The 10,792-nt window shown below is 43.4% G+C and overlaps 1 protein-coding gene across 8 annotated transcripts in view; it reads right to left on the bottom strand.

Annotated features, from left to right (window-relative positions):
* Nucleotides 1–970: 970 nt before the first annotated feature.
* mcf2la (mcf.2 cell line derived transforming sequence-like a) overlaps nt 971–10,792 on the bottom strand; it is a 36,690-nt gene continuing 26,868 nt past the window's right edge. For 5 of the 8 annotated variants that reach the window (XM_026362886.1, XM_026362885.1, XM_026362883.1 and 2 more), the window contains 25 exons: nt 10,554–10,703; nt 10,286–10,410; nt 10,039–10,153; nt 9,818–9,937; nt 9,210–9,401; nt 8,897–9,088; nt 8,614–8,767; nt 8,444–8,496; nt 8,245–8,324; nt 8,067–8,133; nt 7,830–7,945; nt 7,604–7,673; nt 7,370–7,462; nt 7,192–7,284; nt 6,935–7,060; nt 6,594–6,815; nt 6,410–6,502; nt 6,236–6,314; nt 6,071–6,143; nt 5,855–5,961; nt 4,123–4,197; nt 3,321–3,430; nt 3,021–3,133; nt 2,685–2,788; nt 971–2,506 (listed from right to left, as the gene is read on the bottom strand). In XM_026362886.1, coding sequence (XP_026218671.1) covers nt 2,427–2,506; nt 2,685–2,788; nt 3,021–3,133; nt 3,321–3,430; nt 4,123–4,197; nt 5,855–5,961; nt 6,071–6,143; nt 6,236–6,314; nt 6,410–6,502; nt 6,594–6,815; nt 6,935–7,060; nt 7,192–7,284; nt 7,370–7,462; nt 7,604–7,673; nt 7,830–7,945; nt 8,067–8,133; nt 8,245–8,324; nt 8,444–8,496; nt 8,614–8,767; nt 8,897–9,088; nt 9,210–9,401; nt 9,818–9,937; nt 10,039–10,153; nt 10,286–10,410; nt 10,554–10,703 — 2,802 coding nt within the window. In that variant the 3' untranslated portion in view covers nt 971–2,426. Of the gene's footprint in view, nt 2,507–2,684; nt 2,789–3,020; nt 3,134–3,320; nt 3,431–4,122; nt 4,198–4,730; nt 4,806–5,526; nt 5,620–5,854; nt 5,962–6,070; nt 6,144–6,235; nt 6,315–6,409; nt 6,503–6,593; nt 6,816–6,934; nt 7,061–7,191; nt 7,285–7,369; nt 7,463–7,603; nt 7,674–7,829; nt 7,946–8,066; nt 8,134–8,244; nt 8,325–8,443; nt 8,497–8,613; nt 8,768–8,896; nt 9,089–9,209; nt 9,402–9,817; nt 9,938–10,038; nt 10,154–10,285; nt 10,411–10,553; nt 10,704–10,792 lie in introns of all 8 variants that reach the window. The other 3 variants (XM_026362889.1, XM_026362890.1, XM_026362884.1) reach the window with 3 other exon arrangements.

The following is a 10,792-nucleotide window of genomic DNA, read 5'->3' as shown; positions in this document are numbered from 1 at the left end:
AATACAAATTATTACAATAACAATAAGCTGTATTGTGTGGTCCTGATCAAACGCTGACAATTTAGTGCCCGTGTCAGCTTTCACAAGAGGGCAAAAAAAAATAAAAAAATAAAAATATAATAATAATAATCTGACAATTCACAACAGTGTGTGGTAAAAAATACTTCCCTTCCTCAGGGTTCTGACATGAGATGTTTCAAACTGGGGGTATGAAGAACATGCCACAAAGAGAGACAAAGAGACTCACAAAAACCATGTTCCTCTTCACAATGTACATGCTCTCGAGGAAAACAATGTGAGGTATAGAGGACACATCTGTACAAGTGTAACATACATTGCTTAGTCTTACAGAATTTACACAGATCGACACGTTAACACCAGCCTCAGTTTACTCTCTGGTTTAGCTCACAGTTTGACACCAAAAGGCCCATAAAATAGTTTTAGTAGCGTACTATTTTTCTTCCATTCACAGGAACGATATGGTGATATTTCTTTTTTGTGACTCAAGGAAAAAAAAAAAGCTTTGAAGTGATTCTTAACAAAAAGAGAAAAATAATCAAGAACACTAATGATAGTCAGGGTCAAGATGAAGAAAACCACAGTGCCTGTTAAGCCAGTGGACAAATATAGTTCCCTCTTTGTAATAAAAGGGTGTGACTGGTTTTAGTGCAAGGACATGCTGCACTTTTTCTGTCGGACATTCAACATCAAGGATGAGAGAAAAGGTAAAAGATCATTTTACAGTGCACCTTGTGGATACAGTAGAAAACCTGGAATATATCAAAACTAGATTACCTTAGAAAACAATGTAAGAGAAAAGGTGTCATTCAGTGTCCAGAACAGCACAGGTGTGTGTATAAAGAAGTGAAGTGTGTCACGGCAGCTGGTTGTCAGAGGTGTGCAACCTGTAGCAACATCCTCATTTCCACTCATTTATGAGGGCAAACAGGGACAAGCAGGGCTTATCTTACTCACCACCCCCGCTGTGTAATTCACACCCAAAGTCAGAGTTTTTTTTACCACTTTGTTACTCCACTGTGACAATTTCTCAGTACATTATAGTGTCGAGTAAACAAATATTGTTCTCGGGGTGGTAGTGCAAACATGTTGAACAGGTCTGGGCCCTGGTTGGCCTTGCTCGTAAAGACTGTCACATGCCTGAGCGGGGCTGGGAGGAGAGGGTGAGAAGGACTGGGCCCGCATTTATTGTTGCTATGCAGACCAAAAATAGGTGAGTAATCGTGACTTAAAACCTGGATAAGTTTGCACAATATGGAGACTCATGTGCATCTATTACTGTTTGTATGACCAGGGTTTTGTCAAACTGGGTTCCTGGAAACCATCATTTACCAATTCCCACTGACTCCACTATTAGCTACACACAAACAGTGTAAACAACTCTGTAATTTCAATTAAATATCCCAGAATGTGGGACCTGGTGTTAATCTGTTTCAGCTCAACAGCCTTTCTGTGCATGTCGCATTTGCTCTGCAGCACGCCTACGTAAGACATTCAGTCGACACGAGCAGGTATGCAGTCACACCTGCCTGCCCGCATGTCTCCTTGAGCTTCCTGAGAGGTAAATCCAGAGCAGTTCAGAGGTGAGCTGTGCGAACCCTGTTTAAAGGTTCAAATGTTTGTTTCAAGCTGCCGCTGTCTGTGTAAGTGATTTGTACTCGTAGCTGGAGAAGTGCAATACAAGAGACCACCAGCAAGTGCTATTGGAGACATTCACCTAGTGACACACTTAACTATGTTTCTTAATCTGCAGTTGAACCTAAACAAGAACTAAAGGAAGCTCATTAACAACGTGGGATGAACACAGCATTGCACCGTGACGATGTCGGTCAGCAGACACTATATAGAAAAATGTTACAACACTTACAGTGAGATGCCCTGAACATTCAACCCGCTCAGTGATGCTCCAACTTGCACTGAAAGCATTTTTTTTTCTTGTTGCAGCCAGCTGCCACTTTTCACAGTGTACGATTAATATGAATCATGTGAAATGCCAGTCTGATAGTGTCTGTGGAAGTTCACACAAGAATCTGTCACTATGCTGTGCTGCTGCTGCTGACGTGAAGGGTTTCTCGAGGATTTGTAAGCTGCCGTCAGCTCGTGTTTAGTGCAGATATTTCTTTAATGTGTCCACTTTAATGCTACATAATCAGTGAATACAGCACCGAGCAGCTTTTGAAGATGTTTCTCTGTTGTTGTTTAAAGACAATGAGCTTTTTTTGAATGTAAAATAAGTTTTAAATCAGAATATAATACTGCAGAGTGGAAAAGAGCTTTTTTTCATTTACAATTACACTGGCAGACACAAAAAGAGTGGTGGGATTTGATCTTCTATCTCCCACTCAGAGTCATTTTTGTTATTGAAAAGCTTTAAAGTGAATGGATGCAGCCAGGGCCCTGATCTCAGGTCAGGGTTTGATGTCAGAGAAGCTGGTGTAGGTCTCACTGCAGCTGGAAGAAGTGCTGAGGTTTCCAGAGACACTGCCATCTACAGGAGAAAAACAAACAACCGCAAGACAAAACGTGTTCCGTGAGTCAACATCCAACAACCTCCGCGACTGTAGAGTTATTTTGAAATATCCTTGCTTTCCATGAAAACATAGTGTTTAAAACGGGTGGTTTTAAGCTATTTTAACATGAACGTCTACACAAATACCCAAACATACCTGAGCTGCTGAGCGACTGTGATGACTTGGACTCTGAGATGAGGCTGAGGAGGTTTGCTGCTGCCACCCAGCCCTCTTTACTGTTGCGAAGGTTCTTCACAAACCTGCAAAAGATCAAACAGTGATTACAAATATCTGTAGTATGGCTCACATGACTAGCACATATATTACTTTTTTTTTTATTATTACTTTAGAATTACATTTTTCCTCATTTTTAAAGACCTAATCTGGTCCCTAAAATTAAGGAAACATACTGTCAACAGTGCCACCTAGGGATGGAAAAAATGTCAATTCCTTTTTTTTAGTCTGCATAAAACTGCATTTGTGTCCACTGACCATTGTCCCTCTTCTCCTTCTCTGATTAGTTGAACCACGTCTCCACTCTTGACAGACAGCTCCTGAGGGCCCGCCTTCTCGCAGTCCGCAACTACAGTATACCTTCCTGGGACCTAGAGGGTTCAAAGTTAAACAGTCAGTCAATGAAAGGTTAAATGCATCATGTGGCAAAATATCTTGATTCTTTTTAGAATCTCAAAAGCAGCCTTGTCAAACAATAACCAGTCATCACTCTTTTAGCAAATACAGTGAAACCACGACCGTGATGAAGCACAAATGGTTCATAAAACTCAGGCTCACCAGCTTCTTTTCTACTTCATCCTCGGGGTCAGAGTTCATGGGTTCCTCACCGCTGGAGAACCCATCGTTCTCCTCTGAGGCATCCACTGAGAGAGACGCCTTGTTCCACGCTGAAGAAGGCAAAGCGAGAAGGAAAGAGGGAACAGATGAACAGAGAATAATCAGAACGGAAACAAGTAATGAGTGACTTGAGGAAAGTTAGAGCCGAATCAATCCCACTCCCACTCCATGTGGTATGAACATGCTTTCTGGGTAAGTAATTAGATAAACAAAACACAAAGTACAGAGGGACTGTGAGAAATGAGTGACACTAGATGTGTATTAAAGGACAGAAACTGTACAAACAGACTAGTATGTTTGTGAATGTCCCAGGAGAACACAAAGCCACTTGGAAGAAGAGTCTCAGTCGCACATACAGTATGTCTCCCATGACAAACACGAAAGCACAAAATCTTTCCTGTCAAATCGATCCAAACTCCACCAGAATCTTAGAGATCAACGGAAACTAAAGATAGATTAGAATAACAAGAAAAATGCTCGGACTGCAACAACAAAACCCAAAACACCCAAGAGCAGAAGAAGCAAATGATTGATTTGAAGTAGAAATTAAATTAAAATCTTCTTTTTCTCAGTAAAAACAGTAGAAACGAAATATCTTACGCCAGTGGGACAGTAGGTCTCAGTGGAAACAGGACTTCAAATGTGGATATTCTGCTACATTTAACCTCTACTAAAATCAATCATGACCACCGCAAAGCACAGCAAACGCCCCAAGTAGCTGATCCTCAGAGCAGCTCTGTACCTCGCCGCTTGCTCTGTAAAAGGCTAGAGGTACTCATCCATTTGACTCTGCTCAGACTGACATGTGGAGCCGGCTCTAGGGACAGAGAAACAGCCAGCAAGTCAGTGAGATTGACAGACAATCACTTAGGAGATTGGTTAGCTGATCCATCAGGGAAGGGACGTTTTTAAGAGCATTTTGTTCTTGATGTAGACCTGGAGAAAAGCTACTGGTATAACCAACGACAAAAAAGTATTAGTACAGTCAGTTAGTACACCAATCACTCGTACACTCGACACACACACACACACACACGCACACACGCACACACGCACGCACACACGCACACACACACACACACACACACACACACACACACCTTAAGTGTTCCCCAGTGAAAATGGACACAATATCCACACATCAACTATGCCATGGTGAATTTAAGATGACAGGATGACAGTAACCCACATCTGCTGGTGGATTAATGTCGAGCAGACCTGGATCAAATCCAGTTTCACTCTTCTACATGAGACGGAGATGAAATCTACATTACTGACACACAAGTACGTGCTATCGATGAGCGATGGGAAGATGATTAATGGCCCCCTCATAATGGGACAGAAATATACCTTTGAACCCAAACGGCGTGGGGTCACTCTTGACCAAGTGCTGTTTGGAGCTGTGCTCAGGGCTCAGGGCCGAGCCTGGCCACACAGGCAAGAAAATATTTAAAGAAAAGAGAAGAAGAGGGAGAAAAAAGTGAGGAGGAGAACAGGCTCAGAGAAGCAGGAATTTCAGTGTACATACTGGAAATAACGCAATTTTACTGAATTTATAGCATAAGATGTTATTGTTCAGCGTCCCGTGACTTTTGAAGGCTATGTCAGAACGTTTTCTGGCTGCTGTAAATGATGAGTTGGAGCTACAGTAACTCTCTCGTTACCTAAATTCTAGCAGTGTAAGTAGCAGGAAATCTAGGGAGTAATGTCAGACTTTTACCAGCAGGAGGCAGCGTGTCTTCAACAGAAACACTTATCTGTTAATTGTAGGCTGCATTAGGTTCTTTCTGTAAATCTTTCATTAAAGTCACAGCGCTACAAGTCATTTAAGTAATTTCTACCCCAAATATTTCCACCAATACTGTATTAATAGCTTTGTCCTTTCTAATAATCAACGTAATTTAGTCCATGGTCTATTCATTCATTGGACTCTTTGTGTGCTGTGATTAAGGAAGAGTTGATGTGCCCTTTTAGAAATTAAAAGCTCTGAACCACTGCCACTGGATCAGTGGAGCTCCTCTCAACATTAAGGTCAGTTTTAAAGTGTATTTCTAGTACACAACAGTATCTAACAAACAGTATCTTAAAACTAAACTGGTCTAAGCATGGTGTGTCTGTTTAACCTCCTCAGTTTAGGTCATTTTACCTTTAGGACTCTTGAGATTGCTGAAGCCCTGCAAAGTAAAACGCTTTTTAGCCACTAAGGATCTGTCAGTGGTCGGACTGGTCACTGGTTCATCTGGAAGCAATGGTTTGAAATGGGAATCAGTGGAAAAATAAATCATTTAAAGATAGACGGAACCAAAAAAAAACAAAGAAAAAGAAAGTGGCACAGAGAGAGAAAGAGGAACCATGAAGATGAAGGTGATGAACAAAAGAGTAGATTAGTGTAGTAGTTTACAGTGAAGCTTTAACTCCTCAGTTATAGGTGACTGTGTGTGTGTGTGAAGTTCCAGCATTTATCAAACATTCACCTTTTGGTTTCGGTGAGGAAGACAAGTTATTGTCGGACACCGGGCTCAACTCTGACTTCTTCTCATCTTGCTTCTTCTGGTTCTTTTGACCGCTGCTACGGAAGGGACTGGGACAGACAAGAAGAAGAAAACATTACAAATCATGAAGCCATAAGCGTGATTTCTGTGTGACATCTGTATGTGTACTATGGGTAGGTGATGCATGCTCCCACCAACCTGAGGCAGATAGAGGTGGTGCTGCTGGTGGGACTCAGGAAGACAGAGTCACAGTTCTTCTGCTGACTGGCATCTAAAACATACAATAATTCAATATACGCAGAAATACACAGAAGAAGAAGAAGAAGAAGAAAAGCTTGTGTGAGTCTGTGTGTTACGTCTCACCTCTGCAGGCTTTGAGCTGCTGCGTCAGGACTTTGCGGATCTCGTTCACCCAGGCTGTTTTAATCTCTGTGGTTGGAGCCTAGACGAGAAACAACAACAACCACAGTGACAGGGTTTCTGTTTAATGAAATAAATGCTAGTAGTCCTCTCTCCATCACTACACTGGCCTCTTACCTGAACTATAAACACTTCTTCTCTAGAGTTACACCAAATCTCAAACTTCTTGTTGTCTCCTTTAGCGTTCTCTGTAATTCCCACTGCACTCATCTGAGAGACAAGGAGAAAGCTTCAAGAAGCCGAACACAGTCACAGTTTCACACTAACATGTTCTTTTTAAATCTGACCAGTGGGAGCTTACACTGAGGGAGTGTTTAAAGCTGTAAGACGGAGCCTTCTCGTAGCCCTCCCCGTTCTCCTCCCTCCTCTTACAGAAGAGTAGAGCCTTCTCGTGCAAGAACAGGTGCCTCTGCATGGGCTTAAACCTGGCCAGATCCTTGACCTTGGCGTGACCTTTCTTATGCTCTGTCCAAACGCTGAAGGAGCCCTGCATCAGCAGACGACCCAACTCTGACAAGTTACCCTAAAACAAGGACAGACAGACAGGAATCCCAGGAGAGGTAATTCAATCATGCCCAATCCAACCATCTGTTCGTCAGCATATTTTGTCCGAATAGGTTGAACAGTGTATTTTTCTCTGACCTCGTATCCTGTGATGGCGATGAGGTGCATGGAGTCGTTAACAGCCTTGAGGATTCCCAGGATGGAGGACAGAGCTGCCTGTAGGTCGTCACAGCCATCACAGCCTTTACTGTACTTTAGCAACTCCTGCAATCACAATGTGGAGAACAGAATGAATGGAGGATGGAGAATATAGCGTGTCCTTCCATACATATATATCACTGATGGTGACAGAGAGGGAGAGACAGACAGACGGCAAGTGCATAAACAGAGCTGACCTTAAGCAGTAGCTGGTACTTGGTGATTCTCTGAACAGGTTTAAGGAGGTAGGAGTCCAAACCAAGTTTATGTTCCAGCTTCTTCTGGCATTCCTGGTTTACACAGCACAAATCAACAAAAAGAAACTTTATATTGTTGTTGTTACAACTTTAAGGTGGTAAAAAGTGAGAGGCAAACCTGGAAGAAGGCACAGTCGGAGCACTGTCTCCACAAGCTCTCAGAGCGAGGTTTATTCTGGCAGTAAGCCTCATAGATCTGCAGGTCCTTCATCTGCACAGAGCACAAAACTCTCAGTAACAAGTTGTTACTAGATGGATGAGTTGTTGAGGAAATTCTTACCTGGTGCACTTCCAAAATAAAATGATTTATACTGTATCTAATAAGTTGAGACCATATCTGGACGATGCTTACTCTTTCTAAGAAGCAGCGGCCCACCAGTTCTGGGCAGTCTGTGTATGCTTCCAGTTCTTTTAGAAACGTCCTAGAGACAAACAACAAGAGCTTAGACCATGAAGACAAAGTCAACATATGTATACACATTTGAAAACACAGCTTTTCCCAAGGAATAGCCACAGATGACTCAAATTAAGTTCAATATATGAATTCCTGACAGGTTGACTGCTTGAAAGAAGCAAACCTTTTATGAAACTGATAGATTTCAGGCATGTTGCCGAACAGGACGTCTTTCTTGTTGAGCAGAGTGCTGGGGATGAGGTGAGCCATGGCGGGGTTGTCCATCTCTGCTGCATAGCCCTGAAGTTCAATATAGCACACAGTTTGTCAACAAACCAGTAACATGTTATATTTCCTGCACGAATTAATGCTGGGATGACTGAACTACCGATGCCCCCGACTTCACAGTAGCAACACTCACCTCCAGCACACACAGCAGCTCCTCCACATACGCTCTCTCTGTCTCCAGCAGTTCATTCATCACATGTCTGGAACAAATGAGGTATATTATAACCATAACTCGCCAACTCAGCAACGAGACCCTATTACTGAACTTCATACGCTAATTTTATGCTTTTAAATCATCTATGACCACTTACCGCCGAAGAACTGCCAGGTTTTCTTCCTCCTCGGACAGAGAAGCGTGTCTGGTGCTGCCGTTATGCACTGGTGACTCCGCCTGGAAACACACTCATTCATTTAGAGAGTTTGCCCAATTTACAGCAGTATCTGTTTTACTTGTTTGGACAATCATTCACTAAGAACAACTGAAAAAACTGAATTAAATCTAACATTCACCTTTTTGCAGATGGCATTATCTGCAGAATATCTCCTCTCTTTTCTCTGTTGATCTGAATGACAGAGAGAAACCAATGGTTTAAAAAGCTCCGACTTGCTGTAAGGTCTTGGTACATGCGACTATACATGCTGCCCTCTTTCTTTAGGTTAGTTCATCCATCCAGACTTACTGGGAGAGGAGAGCGGAGACTTCACTTCAGGTCTAGGCGCCACTGGCTGAACTGGTCTGGTCTGTTTGGCAGCGAGTTTCTTCAGGCTGACTCGTCTCTTCTCGAACATCTCCTCGACGGAGCTTTGCTTTTGGAAAACTTTCTCCACCTGGTCCTGATGGAAATCAACCCCAACCAAGCATTTTGTAGCTCAACTGAACTCAGTAGTAAATATCACTTAAAAATGTGATTGAAATTCTCAGAAAAGCATGTGTTTAATCTGTTAAATCTCTTTCCTACTGACCCTGAGCTGAGTAGTGAGCACTGCCTCGTACTGGCAGCACACGGCACTGCGGTCAGCGAGGGTGTGTAGTGAAGCTGTGTCCAGGTATCGTTCCAGTTCTTGCAGAGCCGCTTCCGCTCCATCCTGGGACTGACATCGGTCTACTGATTGGCTCGCTAAGAGGAAGATGCCCTCTTCACACCACCGTGATGCCTGTGGGGGGGGACGACTTGAGTCATAAAAACTGATGATAATAACTATCTAATAAATAGAGCTCTAAAAGAAATCTCTTAGTTTATCTCTCACATAAACCCAGCCTAATCCACACTCCTACCTTCTCCAGGGAGTGATGGAGCTCCATCGCTCGGAGTAGGAGGCTCTTCTTGCTCCTGAGAGTGAAGCTAATCTCCTTACACACTCCTCTCAGCTCGCTGCACTTCGGCCTGATGGAGTCTTCAGCGTAGTGCCCGTTTTCTATCAGCCTGTCACCTTCACAGGCCAGAGACAGGGCCCGGTCCAGTAACTCCTATCAAAATAAAGTAAAAGATTGACTATCACAATATGCCTTTAAACAAAGTTACATACAGAGTACTGGCTTTTGATAACACATGAGTGGCTCATCAATCAGTGCTTGACGATAACAAGCACCCCCACTCTTCCTCCTCCTCAGTCTTCCCCATCTACTGTAGGCAGAGTGGAGTGTTCATTACCTAATGCTCAATGGAATGGGACACCTACATTATACAAATTAGTCATCCTACAGTCCATCTTTGGTCCTCCCTACCTCTCTCCCATCCATGTGCATTCAGAACTCAGTGGATGGGGGATGGAGCAGGGCATGACACACATTATATCACTAGCCGTACTGATTAAAGGGTGCATCAAAGGTGAAAAGCACTAAATGTATGATTGTGTGTGTGTGTGTGTGTGTGTGTGTCTTACACAGGCCTTGTCCTCATGGCTGCTGAGCTCTCTGAGGATGTGTTCGCCATGGGTGGGGCTCACGCTGACCTCAGAGAAACCTGACAAGCGCTCTGATGCCATATCCAGCTGGGAACGCACCTACGAAACACATGCATTGCTAACGTTATCTAGCTCATTTAAAGATGAGGATGAAGAACTGTCCAAAACAACCAGGCTTGCTGTGTTTTGAATCGACTCACTTCACGGAAGTGCAGTTCAAAATGACGCAACTGCAAACAGTGCTCCAGCTTAGTGCGGTGACGTTCCCAGAAATCATCAAACGCTGTCTCGGTTTCATCCAGCTGACCCAGGAGTCTGAGAGGGAGGAAGATACAGAAGAAAAGACAATGCGGGAGAGAAGCAAGGAGAGCAATGAGATGGGAGAAGAATCGTTTTTGCATTTAGGGACAAATTCTTCACTTATTTATGCATCTGTTCATGTTTTACCTCTGTACAGTAGCTAAATTCTCCAGTTCATCATGGGTCATGCTATATTCAGGGTCTGTCTGTAGAGGCTCATTGATACAATCCAACAGGCGTCTCCCTTGAGACAGCGCCACCTGCAGGTCTTCCTGAAAATCAACCAAATAACTTCTCTAAACACTAAAGCTTTAAAAGCCACTGTTGGCACTGGCAGCTCCAACAGAGGTCTTAAAAGAGAGACAGAGAGACATATGGTGGGGTGACGGGTGTAAGACACAAAAGCATCTCTGACCTTCATTGTATCCTTCTTCAAAGTGTGTGTGTGCAGCAGGTTAGTGGTGGCCTCAGCATCGTTGGGTAATTCTGTTTCTGCAAGCTCAGTGCCGAACGCCTGCAGGGTCTGAGCCGTGGTCTTCACCATCAGGGCAAAGGCCTCGATCGCCTGTGGGGGGGATTAATGTATAAATACAGGAGGAGAAGGGGGTGCCCACATCAGTACGTAGAATGATACATGAATTCAGATGCTGCAGA

This window comes from Anabas testudineus, chromosome 2 (genome assembly GCF_900324465.2).
Source record: "Anabas testudineus chromosome 2, fAnaTes1.2, whole genome shotgun sequence".
Classification (NCBI taxonomy): domain Eukaryota; kingdom Metazoa; phylum Chordata; class Actinopteri; order Anabantiformes; family Anabantidae; genus Anabas; species Anabas testudineus.
This window is presented reverse-complemented; position numbering and strand designations above follow the sequence as displayed.